This window comes from Hyperolius riggenbachi, chromosome 10 (assembly GCF_040937935.1).
Source record: "Hyperolius riggenbachi isolate aHypRig1 chromosome 10, aHypRig1.pri, whole genome shotgun sequence".
Taxonomy (NCBI): domain Eukaryota; kingdom Metazoa; phylum Chordata; class Amphibia; order Anura; family Hyperoliidae; genus Hyperolius; species Hyperolius riggenbachi.
The window spans coordinates 284,732,245-284,744,959 of record NC_090655.1 but is presented as its reverse complement, the minus strand read 5'-3'; the positions used below and the strand labels follow the sequence as shown (position 1 = coordinate 284,744,959).

General features: G+C 45.8%; 1 protein-coding gene across 1 annotated transcript in view; it reads left to right on the top strand.

Moving 5' to 3' along the window:
- LOC137537263 (zinc finger protein 850-like) overlaps positions 1-12,715 on the top strand; it is a 99,255-nt gene that overhangs the window by 11,424 nt on the left and 75,116 nt on the right. The window contains exon 2 of the mRNA XM_068259349.1: positions 3,991-4,479. Coding sequence (XP_068115450.1) covers positions 4,038-4,479 — 442 coding nt within the window. The 5' untranslated portion in view covers positions 3,991-4,037. The remainder of the gene's footprint in view (positions 1-3,990; positions 4,480-12,715) is intronic.

The window sequence follows — 12,715 nt, the reverse complement described above, 5'->3', positions numbered from 1 at the left end:
AAATGACTCGGAAGGTAAGTAAAGTGACAAATGCAAACAATGTACACGCAAAGTGTGTGTGTGCAAATGCTGCTAAAGTGACAAGTAAGAGGACCAGTGAAAAAACAAAGGAAACGAAGTCCCCTGAGATGGGGAGCAAAGTGAGTGCAAACCAATGACCAGAGGGTGAACCCCAAGTGTGAAGTGAAAGAAGGACTTACCACCAGAAGCAAGAAAAGAGAAGTGTGGTGTGGACCCGGACTCTGCCTTCGCGATTCACCGCCAACCGCGGCTTCAGCTGGGCAATATGTTCATGAACCTGCCCCCCCCCTTTACAGTAATATAGGTAGCCAGATGCCATGCCCCCCTTTAGTGTAGGTAGTCATATTCTATCCCCCAGCATAGGTAGCCAGTAGCCATGTCCCCCCCTTTAGCATAGGTAGTCCGATTCTCTCACCCCCTTCCCCCCCCAGTATACTTAGATGCTGCAACCACCCCCCCCCCCCCCTCACCCCCCCCCCCCCCCGAGATTGGCCGCCAGATGCTATCCCCTGCAAAATCTCCCCCCCCAGCAGAAGCCTATACGGATGTCTTTCCCCCCCCCCCCTCCTCAAACCCCGAGAGAGAGCAGGAGCAGCAGAGTAACGTACCTCTCCAGACTTCCAGCGCTGCCACCGAAGTTTCCTCTGTCAGCCGCCGCTGTGCATCTCTCCCTCTCCTGCTGGCGTCTCTCACATGTGACTCGCTGGCAAGTTACCGGTGAGACACATGACAGGAATCGCCAGCAGGAGAGGGAGAGATGCACAGCGGCGGCTGACAGAGGAAACTTCGGTAGCAGCGCTGGAAGTCTGGAGAGGTACGTTACTCTGCTACTCCCGCTCTCTCTCTGGGTTTGGGGGGGGGGGGGGGAGAAGACATCCGCACAGGCTCCTGCTGGGGTGGGGGGAGAGTTGGCAGGGGATAGCATTTAGCGGCCAATCTCGCGGGGGAGGGGGGAGGTGCGGGCTGCGGCTGAACTGAGCGACCCTGCTGCCCAAGCTTGTTCCACGCTGCCTGGAAGAGCGGCTCACTCCAAGCCGCCGATTGTAAAGGGGCGGGCGCTGCTGACTTGCAGAGCGGTTCTTCTTACCGCTGCTGACAAGTGCAGTCAGCCTGTCACCACCTGCCGCCCTTTGGATTCTCGTTGATTCTGGCGCCCTAGGCACGGGCTTTGGGTGCCTTTCCCCAAATCTGGCCCTGACACTCTCACCTAAAGGATTATTAGGAACACCTGTTCAATTTCTCATTAATGCAATTATCTAACCAACCAATCACATGGCAGTTACTTCAATGCATTTAGGGGTGTGGTCCTGGTCAAGACAATCTCCTGAACTCCAAACTGAATGTCAGAATGGGAAAGAAAGGTAATTTAAGCAATTTTGAGCGTGGAATGGTTGTTGGTGCCAGACGGGCCGGTCTGAGTATTTCACAATCTACTCAGTTTTTGGGATTTTAACGCACAACTATTTCTAGGGTTTGCAAAGAATGGTGTGAAAAGGGAAAAACATCCAGTATGCGTCAGTCCTGTGGGTGAAAATGCCTTGTTGATGCTAGAGGTCAGAGGAGAATGGGCCGACTGATTCAAGCTGATAGAAGAGCAACGTTGACTGAAATAACCACTCGTTACAACCGAGGTATGCAGCAAAGCATTTGTGAAGCCACAACACGCACAACCTTGAGGCGGATGGGCTACAACAGCAGAAGACCCCACCGGGTACCACTCATCTCCACTACAAATGGGAAAAAGAGGCTACAATTTGCACAAGGTCACCAAAATTGGACAGTTGAAGACTGGAAAAATGTTGCCTGGTCTGATAAGTCTCGATAGAGTCAGAATTTGGCATAAACAGAATGAGAACATGGATCCATCATGTCTTGTTACCACTGTGCAGGCTGGTGGTGGTGGTGTAATGGTGTGGGGGATGTTTTCTTGGCACACTTTAGGCCTCTTAATGCCAATTGGGCATCATTTAAATGCCACGGGCTACCTGAGCATGGTTTCTGACCATGTCCATCTCTTCATGACCACCATGTACCCATCCTCTGATGGCTACTTCCAGCAGGATAATGCACCACGTCACAAAGCTTGAATCATTTAAAATTGGTTTCTTGAACATGACAATGAGTTCACTGTACTAAAATGGCCCCCACAGTCACCGGATCTCAACCCAATAGCGCATCTTTGGGATGTGATGGAACGAGAGCTTCGTGCCCTGGATGTGCATCCCACAAATCTCCATCCACTGCAAGATGCTATCCTATCAATATGGGCCAACATTTCTAAAGAATGCTTTCAGCACCTTGTTGAATCAATGCCACATAGAATTAAGGCAGTTCTGAAGGCGAAAGGGGGTAAAACACCGTATTCGTATGGTGTTCCTAATAATCCTTTAGGGGAGTGTATATTGAAATAAGATCACCCCTTAAAGTGAACCTCCGGACTAAAAATCTACTCAGCAGAACTGAAAAGGCTTGGTGTTTATTTAACCGTTTCACAGTATCAGAACTTTGTTTTTCTTACCAAAGCATCATTTTTAGCTGCATTTTTAGCTAAGCTCCACCCATCAAAGAAAATTGCCCGGGCTTTTTTTTCCCTGATGCTGTGCAAAGCATGATGGGATTTCCTATGTTGTTATTCACATTGCCTAGCAACTGGGAGGGGTGATCAGCACACAGGACAGTTGGAACTGTGTCTCATGCTCCCTGTCACCTCCTTTCAACCAAAAAGATTTCTGCCCTCAAGAAATCACAAACATTTGCCTGTTCTTTTAAAACAGGGTGGGTAAGAGATTATATTACCTATCTATTTTAATTAACATAACTAATGTAACTTAATGACAGTATGTTTGTTTAGGCTGAAGTTCCTCTTTAAGCTTCATTACTGTGTTATTAATGACTGGAGTGACAAAGTGTATATGGCTGAGAGATGTCTGATGGAAATGTTATACTTTTTAGTGCTATAAAGGTTGTGAGCAGGAATCCAGCCGCATACATCTTCAGAGAAAGAATTTACAGTGAAGAAAATTATTTTGCTTTTAGGGTAGTCGGCCTTTATTCCTGAGAATGGTACAAAGTATCTGAATGGGGAATTAGGTTAGATAATTGCATCTCAGGGATGGAGACATAGAGAAGAATATAATCTGTGAATAGTGCGGAGTGGAGCTGTGACTGGCCGATCCTGTATGCCATGGAATACTGAGCCCATAAGATCCTTGTGGAGCAGCTGCCACCTCCAGCTGGTGCCTCACACATATGCACATTTTCTGTATTACCTTTTCTGTGGATTTCTATTACTTATTATGCTAGAAATTATGTAGCTAAATACACCTGGTATCATCTGTGTTTATTACTGCAGTCACAGGAGGTTTATGTCCTGCAGTAGGAGAGTCTGCACAAAGATGATGGCTGGTGGGTCACAGCTAGGGGGTGGAGCCAGGTAACAAGCGGCGTGGCTGGTAGGACAGGCAGAGGAGATGGAGGCTGCAGCTGGAGAGGGTTGGGTGGCCTCTGCTGCTTTGGTCCTGGTATTGGCACTGTCCCAGCTGGGAGGTTTGTTGCTATGGCTCTTGGAGGGTTTGGGGTTAGTAGGTGATGGACAGGTGGGCTCAGGTATGGTCAGGATATGCCATCTGCCTAGTTCATCAGGTGCCAGAGCCATAAGTAATGATAATGTATAGCTAATTAGCTACATGCCTCTGCTCCTATCTCCCTCTGTCTCCAGCTGTCCTCTCCTCACATCCTCATCCATCTACCGCTGCCGGCACTGCTGTAACCTCCCAGGAATGTGAGCATGGAGAGGAGGAGAGAAGCACCAGATGATGAGCAAGGCACACTGGAAGAGAGGACTGTGGTACTGAATGTGCAGATACCACAGCTTATGGGATATTATCACCCCCTAGCAAATTATGTTCTTTTCTGTGCTCTGTTTATTACTCCTAATATCTTACAGCTATAATCTGTTCTCCTTTTCAGAACTAAGATCTGAGCTCAAAGAACAAGAGAGGAGTGATCAGCAGTCTATGGAGGAGGGTGACAGGATGAGGACAATTAAAGAGGAAGAAGAAGAGACGTATGTGAGGAGTGATCAGCAATCTATGGAGGAGGGTGACATGAAGAGGACAATTAAAGAGGAAGAAGAAGAGACATATATGAGGCGTGATCATCAGTGTATGGAGGAGGGAGACATGATGAGGACAATTAAAGAGGAAGAAGAAGAGATGTATGTGAGGGATGATCAGCAGTCTATGGACGACTTTGACATAATGAGGACAATTAAAGTAGAAGAAGAAGATGAAGAGACGTATGTGAGGAGTGATCAGCAGTGTATGGGTGGTTTAATAATAAGAGTGATTAAAGAAGAGGAAGAAGAGATGTATGTGAGGAGTGATCAGCAGTCTATGGAGGAGGGCGACATGATGAGGACAACTAGGGATAAGGATCTGCTTATAGAGGGTAGAACAGGTAAGTAATAAACAAAATATTGAATATTTTTAGTTATTATAACTGTGTCCCTGCTCACAGACTTGCCATATTAGGGGTTATGCTATGTACTCATTTTAGAATTTTTTTGTCATCCAAAGCTATTATTCTTGATTGTATTTGCTGACAGCTTAGTAATGATAACAGTGTATACACCCTCATTCAGGGATCAGGAACCTTTTTGGCTGAGAAAGCCATAAACGCCACTTATTTTAAAATGTAATCCTGCGAGAGCCGTACAATAGGTTTCAAACTGGGACAGTGCGCATGCACAGCAGAGGACTTATGTCCCTGTCGCCATGGTGATGTGTACACAGTTGATCCGCCAGAAGTGTCAGACACGTCTTCAGCTTCTCTTGGGTTACAGCAACATCAGCAATTTCCCAGACAGGAGAAATGCTGACTAACAGCTTGTACAATTAGCTAGCTGACTTGGGGGTTGATTCACTTTGTAGGACGAGATCCCTGTACTTTGGCCCAATAGGCTGTCAAGTGACAGGCAGTTTATTCTGTGCGGGGATCTTGTCCTACAAAGTCACTGGACCTGACAGGGTCCAGAGTGTTACAGTTGTAGCGGCCGTTAGTTTTGGGGGGAGCGTGAGTAAGTTAACAGTGTATGCTACAGCAGTACTTTTTCTTGCGCTGCCACACTAAGCTGCGCTGCTTGAGCAGTGAAGCTTAGCGAATCAACCCCCACTGATTAGTCTGTGAGCCAGATGTAGCCATCAAAAGAGTCACCTCTGGCTCCCGAGCCATTGGTTCCCTGCCCTAATTGCTTTGGAATATGTTCTGTTCTGTGGAGAGGGGGAGGTGATGGATGTATAAGAAGCCTCCTGATACATCTCATAGCAGAAATACAATGCTGATTAGGTGAGGACTTTCCAACTCTGAGAGTCACTCACTAAATTGTATTTATATCTAGTAGCAGTAGGGTATTGTACCGTGTTAGCCATCAGTAAAAGCAAGACGTTTTTGAATCAGGATAATACCATTTATTGGCTAACTTAAAAGAATAAGAGTAAGCGAGCTTTCGGCTTTGCAGCCTTTGTCGGGCTTCAGTCCTGTTTGCTTGCAAGCTTATGGAACAGACAGCTATATACTATACATGCAACATCAAAAGGGGATACATAGATTTTTTTTCAAGCATAATTACATGTCATTAAGATGCCTTAAGTGAAACAGAACATCTAAATGGGGTGGGAGGTTGTTAAGATAAGGATCCTTGTTTACACCATGCTCACAGACCTGGGAGTCAGACTGTCACAGAGGCATCGTAAATTCCAAGTTCACAAGTTTAGTTACAAGCAGAATGGATGCAATAAAGGCTGAGAAAGAGTTATGGCATTAAATATAATCCGCCTCATACCAGTATAAAAAGTTTTGTCATTATTCAAGACTTTGTCCACAGCTTTGAACCACTTTATAAATTTTGTTTCTGCTATTAATCGATCATTTGACATTTTGAAGCCGCCCTTCAGGGCAGTGACACGAAGATCATCCATGCTGTGTCCGTTGGACCGAAAGTGTGTAGCAACTGGGAGTCCAGATTTGGTATCATTAATAGTGTGCCTGTGTCCATTCATACGTTTGTGGAGAGGTTGTCCAGTTTCTACCATGTACATAACATTGGGGCATTTAGCACACATGATCAGATATACCAGATTGGTGGATCCACAGGAAAATGTGCCTTGTACTCTGTACTCCTGTTGGGAACCTGGTATCATTAACCTATCAGTGGAGTAGATGTGTCTGCAGGTCCCACACTTGTTTTGTCGGCAGGGTGATGTTCCGTTTTGTTGTGGTCTATTCAAAGAACTCCTGACAATCATCTGTTTTAGATTGTGTGGTTGCCAATATGACAAGAGGGGAGGTTTAGGGAATATCTTTCTTAGTCTGTAATCCTTGTGTAAAATGGGATGAAGTTCCTTAGCAATCCTCCTTAAGATTTCCAGGTGTGGGTTGTAGTTGACAACCAAAGGGACACGTTCCTCTTTCTGGTTTTGCTTATATTTCAGGAGTTCAGTCATTGGGATTAGGCCTGAACGATTTCAGGAAAAGATTGAATTGCTCGATTTCAGTCAGAAATTGCAATTTCGATTCGATGCACGATTTTTTTTTCTAATCAAGCTTTAGCACTAGGGGTTGGGGTTAGGGTTAGGTAATGGCCTTGTGCTGGGAGACTTTATCATGCTCACATCAACACATGATAGCAGTTACTGCACTTTTCAAGTTGGTGGTTATATCTCTTATACAATTTAACTCAGATAGGGTGTTTTGGAAAGCTAGAATATCGATTCCATCTAATAGGATGCATAGAGAGTGCATGCGGGCGGAGTCTGCTACCCGCTCAGCTGGTAGGCAGCCACTGCACACTAGGCAGACATTAGGGGAGAGAGGAGTGAGCTCACCTCCTCTCGATTGATAGGTGTGCGGGCTGCCCGGTGCCCGCCCCCTGCTGATATGAGGCGCTAGGCGGAGTGAGACTCCGCCAATAGCCTGTGCGGAGTCCGCTCACCTGATAGGCTGCACAATAGATGGAAGTAAAGGGACAGAGTGAGCTGCGGCCGCTGCAACAGAGCCGCTGCACGGAGCGGCAAGCTGTAAATAGCAAGACAAGGGATTGATGGATTGGCTGCAGGGGAGGGGCTGCAAGTTGTAGTGAGTCTGAGGGATGAGGCCACAAGTTGTAGTGAGTTTCAGGAGCGGAGCCACAAGCTGTAATGTGTCTGGGGGGGGCCACAAGCTGCAGTGTGTCTGAGGGGCAGAGCCACAAGTTGTATTGCGTCTCAGGGGCGGGGCCACAAGTTGTAGTGAGTCTGAGGGGCGGGGCCGCACATTGTTGTGAATCTGTTGGGAGGGGCCACAAGCTGTAGTATGTCTGAAGGGCAGGGCCACAAGTTGTAGCGCAGTTGAAGCTAAGATGCAGATTTGAATGAACCACAAAGCAAATGAGGTTGTCAGGGATTCACAGTCCACACTTTAGGATGATGGTGGGTCTGGGCTGTGAGGACTATGCCTCTCCTGGCATGAACAATACAAAGCATATGCACAAGGGAGCGGTGAGGAGAGCATAGCCATCCCGTCCCCACAGCAACAGACTTTACAAGAACAGGGAAAAGCATATGTGTGTTAAAAAATGTAACCCGTCCGGTCATAACCCGTATGCCAGGGTCCATGCGGCAAAGAGGGCAACAGAGCCATTCTAACCAACAGGAGCTCTGTGAACAGCTAACCGAGGTGGAGGCTCCTTGATAAGAGACCCATTAAAGGATACCCGAACTGACATATGACTTGATGAGATAGACATGTGTATGTACAGTGCCTAGCACACAAATAACTATGCTGTATTCATTTTTTATTTCTTTCTCTGCCTGAAAGAGTTAAATATCAGGTATGTAAGTGGCTGACTCAGTCCTGACTCAGACAGGAAGTGACTACAGTGTGACCCTCACTGATAAGAAATTCCTCTTTTTATCTCATTTTCTGCTAGGAAAGTGTTTTATAGCTGGAATTTCTTATCAGTGAGGGTCACAGTGTAGTCACTTCCTATCTGAGTCAGGACTGAGTCAGCCACTTACATACCTGATATTTAACTCTTTCAGGCAGAGAAAGAAAAAAAAGAACACAGCATAGTTATTTGTGTGATAGGCACTGTACATACACATGTCTATCTCAGCATGTCCCATGTCACCTCGGGTATCCTTTAAGGCATCACTCGAATATGACAAACCTCACAGTAAGAAAGATCTCACCCAGTGTGGCTGGTCTGGGAAGATGTCTGATTCCTGCACTTCCCTCTGTGGCCAGCAGTGCACCATCTGCTTCTCCACAAGTCTCCGGCGTTCCCAGAGGCCATTCACAAAGCTTTATCGGTGGGAGGTCCAGGATAAAGCAGAATTCTCGGTAAGTCCTTCGGTGAGGACAGGAAAGCCGATTCACCTTCATGTAGCTGAAAGGGGTATCCCTGCCTGTAGTGTAAGTGCTTCTCCCTTAGTGCATCCAATACCGGCAGCAGTGCTCTGCACATCTGCAGGGTGAGGCTAGACTAGGTATGGGCAAACTCATCCCTCCAGCAGTTACAGAACTACAAGTCCCACAGTGCATTTGCCTTTATGAGTCATGACTGTGGCTGTCAGACTCCTGCAATGCATTGTGGGACTTGTAGTTCCTGCAGGAGGGCCAAGTTTGCCATGCCTGGGCTAGACAGATCTGCTGATATGGAGACTTTGACACATCAAGGTCCACGCAACTCCACGCTTATACTTAATTCTCCCCCATTTATACTTAATACTCCCCCATTTATACTTAATGCTCCCCCATTTATACTTAATGCTCCCCCACTTATACTTAATACACCCCTATTTATACTATATACTATAGCATGACGGCCTCCTTAATGTTATATTGATAGATTTTGCACGTCGCATGGACTGTCAGGATCTCCTACAATAACTCTTCATTGTGCCTACTTCCTGCTTTCATGGAAGCAGACATATTGATCACATTCTGTGTTTACAAATTACCTGCTCTGCCATGGCAGAGAAGATTCCTGAGCTGACACAGCTGAGAGATCAAATAACAGCTGTGATTAGTCACAGATGAGGAGGAATTAGAACGGCTAAACTCTCTTAATTTACACAAAGTGCATTTCTCTATGTCTTCCTTCTGTCCTGTGCAAGAGTTCAGGTCCACTTTAAGTTGCTAGTGACAGATCCACAGAAAGTGACAGGTTAAAGTAAGGTTCTCGAAGTGGTTTTCCACTCCTAGTTGCCGCCAGACAGGCCTTTTATTTAACAATAGCTTTTTATTGATATTTATATATGAAAATAAATGAAAAAGCAAAGAGAGCAATATTACAGGGCCTCACTCAGGGTAGGATGGACTATTCTGTAGATGTTGCTATAAGCACCTCTGCGTGAAAAAAATGAGTTCAGTCTTCTGGAGGCAGAGGACATAGAAACTAGAAAAGAAATGCAGAACACAAAAGAAAAGAGAAGATAAGTTCTTCTTTTAATCATTTGACTCTATAATTGTTATTATTATTTATTGTAGTTATAAAGCACCAACATATTATGCAGCGCACAATCATGTAGAATACACTAAGGAAGGGAGAGGGTACAAGATACATGATCATGTGATGTGGGCTGGTTAGGTAGGCCCAGTAATACAAGTACAGGCTGTCATAGGAGAGGAGCACACGGTCATGTAGAGTACACTAGGGAAGGGAGAGGGTACAAGATACATGATCAGGTGATTTGGGCTGGTTAGGTAGGCCCAGTAATACAAGTACGAGACTGTCATAGGAAAGGAGCACATGATCATGTAGAATACACTAGGGAAGGGAGAGGGTACAAGATACATGATCATGTGATATGAGCTGGTTAGGTAGGCCCAGTAATACAAGTATGAGGCGGTCATAGGAAAGGAGCACACGATCATGTAGAATACACTAGGGAAGGGAGAGGGTACAAGATACATGATCAGGTGATTTGGGCTGGTTAGGTAGGCCCAGTAATACAAGTACGAGACTGTCATAGGAAAGGAGCACATGATCATGTAGAATACACTAGGGAAGGGAGAGGGTACAAGATACATGATCAGGTGATTTGGGCTGGTTAGTTAGGCCCAGTAATACAAGTACGAGACTGTCATAGGAAAGGAGCACACGATCATGTAGAATACACTAGGGAAGGGAGAGGGTACAAGATACATGATCAGGTGATTTGGGCTGGTTAGGTAGGTCCAGTAATACAAGTACAAGGCTGTCATAGGAAAGGAGCACACGATCATGTAGAATACACTAGGGAAGGGAGAGGGTACAAGATACATGATCAGGTGATTTGGGCTGGTTAGGTAGGTCCAGTAATACAAGTACAAGGCTGTCATAGGAAAGGAGCACACGATCATGTAGAATACACTAGGGAGTGGAGAGGGTACAAGATACATGATCACGTGATTAGGGCTGGTTAGGTAGGTCCAGTAATACAAGTACAAGGCTGTCATAGGAAAGGAGCACACGATCATGTAGAATACACTAGGGAATGGAGAGGGTACAAGATACATGATCATGTGATTTGGGCTGGTTAGGTAGGCCCAGTAATACAAGTACAAGGCTATCATAGGAAAGGAGCACACGATCATGTAGAATACACTAGGGAAGGGAGAGGGTACAGGATACATGATCATGTGATTTGGGCAGCTTAGGTAGGCCCAGTAATACAAGTACAGGCTGTCATAGGAAAGGAGCACACGATCATGTAGAATACACTAGGGATGGGAGAGGGTACAAGATACATGATCATGTGATTTGGGCTGGTTAGGTAGGCCCAGTAATACAAGTACAAGGCTATCATAGGAAAGGAGCACACGATCATGTAGAATACACTAGGGAAGGGAGAGGGTACAGGATACATGATCATGTGATTTGGGCAGCTTAGGTAGGCCCAGTAATACAAGTACAGGCTGTCATAGGAAAGGAGCACACAATCATGTAGAATACACTAGGGAAGGGAGAGGGTACAAGATACATGATCATGTGATTAGGGCTGGTTAGATAGGTCCAGTAATACAAGTACAGGCTGTCATAGGAAAGGAGCACACGATCATGTAGAATACACTAGGGAAGGGAGAGGGTACAAGATACATGATCATGTGATGTGGGCTGGTTACGTAGGCCCAGTAATACAAGTACGAGGCTGTTACAGGAAAGGAGCACACGATCATGTAGAATACACTAGTGAAGGGAGAGGGTACAAGATACATGATCATGTGATTTGGGCTGGTTAGGTAGGTCCAGTAATACAAGTACGAAGCTGTCATAGGAAAGGAGCACGCGATCATGTAGAGTACACTAGGGAAGGGAGAGGGTACAAGATACATGATCATGTGATTTGGGCTGGTTAGGTAGTCTCAGTAATACAAGTATGAGGCAGTCAAAGGAAAGGAGCACACAATCATGTAGAATACACTCGGTAAGGGAGAGGGTACAAGATACATGATCATGTGATATGGGCTGGTTAGGTAGTCTTAGTAATACAAGTATGAGGCAGTCATGGGAAAGGAGCACACGATCATGTAGAATACACTAGGGAGGGGAGAGGGTACAAGATACATGATCATGTGATATGGGCTGGTTACCTAGGCCCAGTAATACAAGTACAAGGTGGTCATAGGAAAGGAGCACACAATCATGTAGAGTACACTAGGGATGGGAGAGGGTACAAGATACATGATCATGTGATTTGGGCTGGTTAGGTAGGCCCAGTAATACAAGTACAAGGCTATCATAGGAAAGGAGCACACGATCATGTAGAATACACTAGGGAAGGGAGAGGGTACAAGATACATGATCATGTGATTTGGGCTGGTTAGGTAGGTCCAGTAATACAAGTATGAGGCAGTCATAGGAAAGGAGCACACAATCATGTAGAATACACTAGGGAAGGGAGAGGGTACAGGATACATGATCATGTGATTTGGGCAGCTTAGGTAGGCTCGGTAAGACAAGTATGAGGCAGTCATAGGAAAGGAGCACACGATCATGTAGAATACACTAGGGAAGGGAGAGGGTACAAGATACATGATCATATGATTTGGGCTGGTTAGGTAGGTCCAGTAATACAAGTACGAGGCTGTCATAGGAAAGGAGCACGTGATCATGTAGAGTACACTAGGGAAGGGAGAGGGTACAAGATACATGATCACGTGATTAGGGCTGGTTAGGTAGGTCCAGTAATACAAGTACAAGGCTGTCATAGGAAAGGAGCACACGATCATGTAGAATACACTAGGGAATGGAGAGGGTACAAGATACATGATCATGTGATTTGGGCTGGTTAGGTAGGCCCAGTAATACAAGTACAGGCTGTCATAGGAGAGGAGCACACGGTCATGTAGAGTACACTAGGGATGGGAGAGGGTACAAGATACATGATCATGTGATTTGGGCTGGTTAGGTAGGTCCAGTAATACAAGTACAGGCTGTCATAGGAAAGGAGCACACGATCATGTAGAATACACTAGGGAAGGGAGAGGGTACAAGATACATGATCACGTGATATGGGCTGGTTAGGTAGGCCCAGTAATACAAGTACAGGCTGTCATAGGAGAGGAGCACACGGTCATGTAGAGTACACTAGGGAAGGGAGAGGGTACAAGATACATGATCAGGTGATTTGGGCTGGTTAGGTAGGCCCAGTAATACAAGTACGAGACTGTC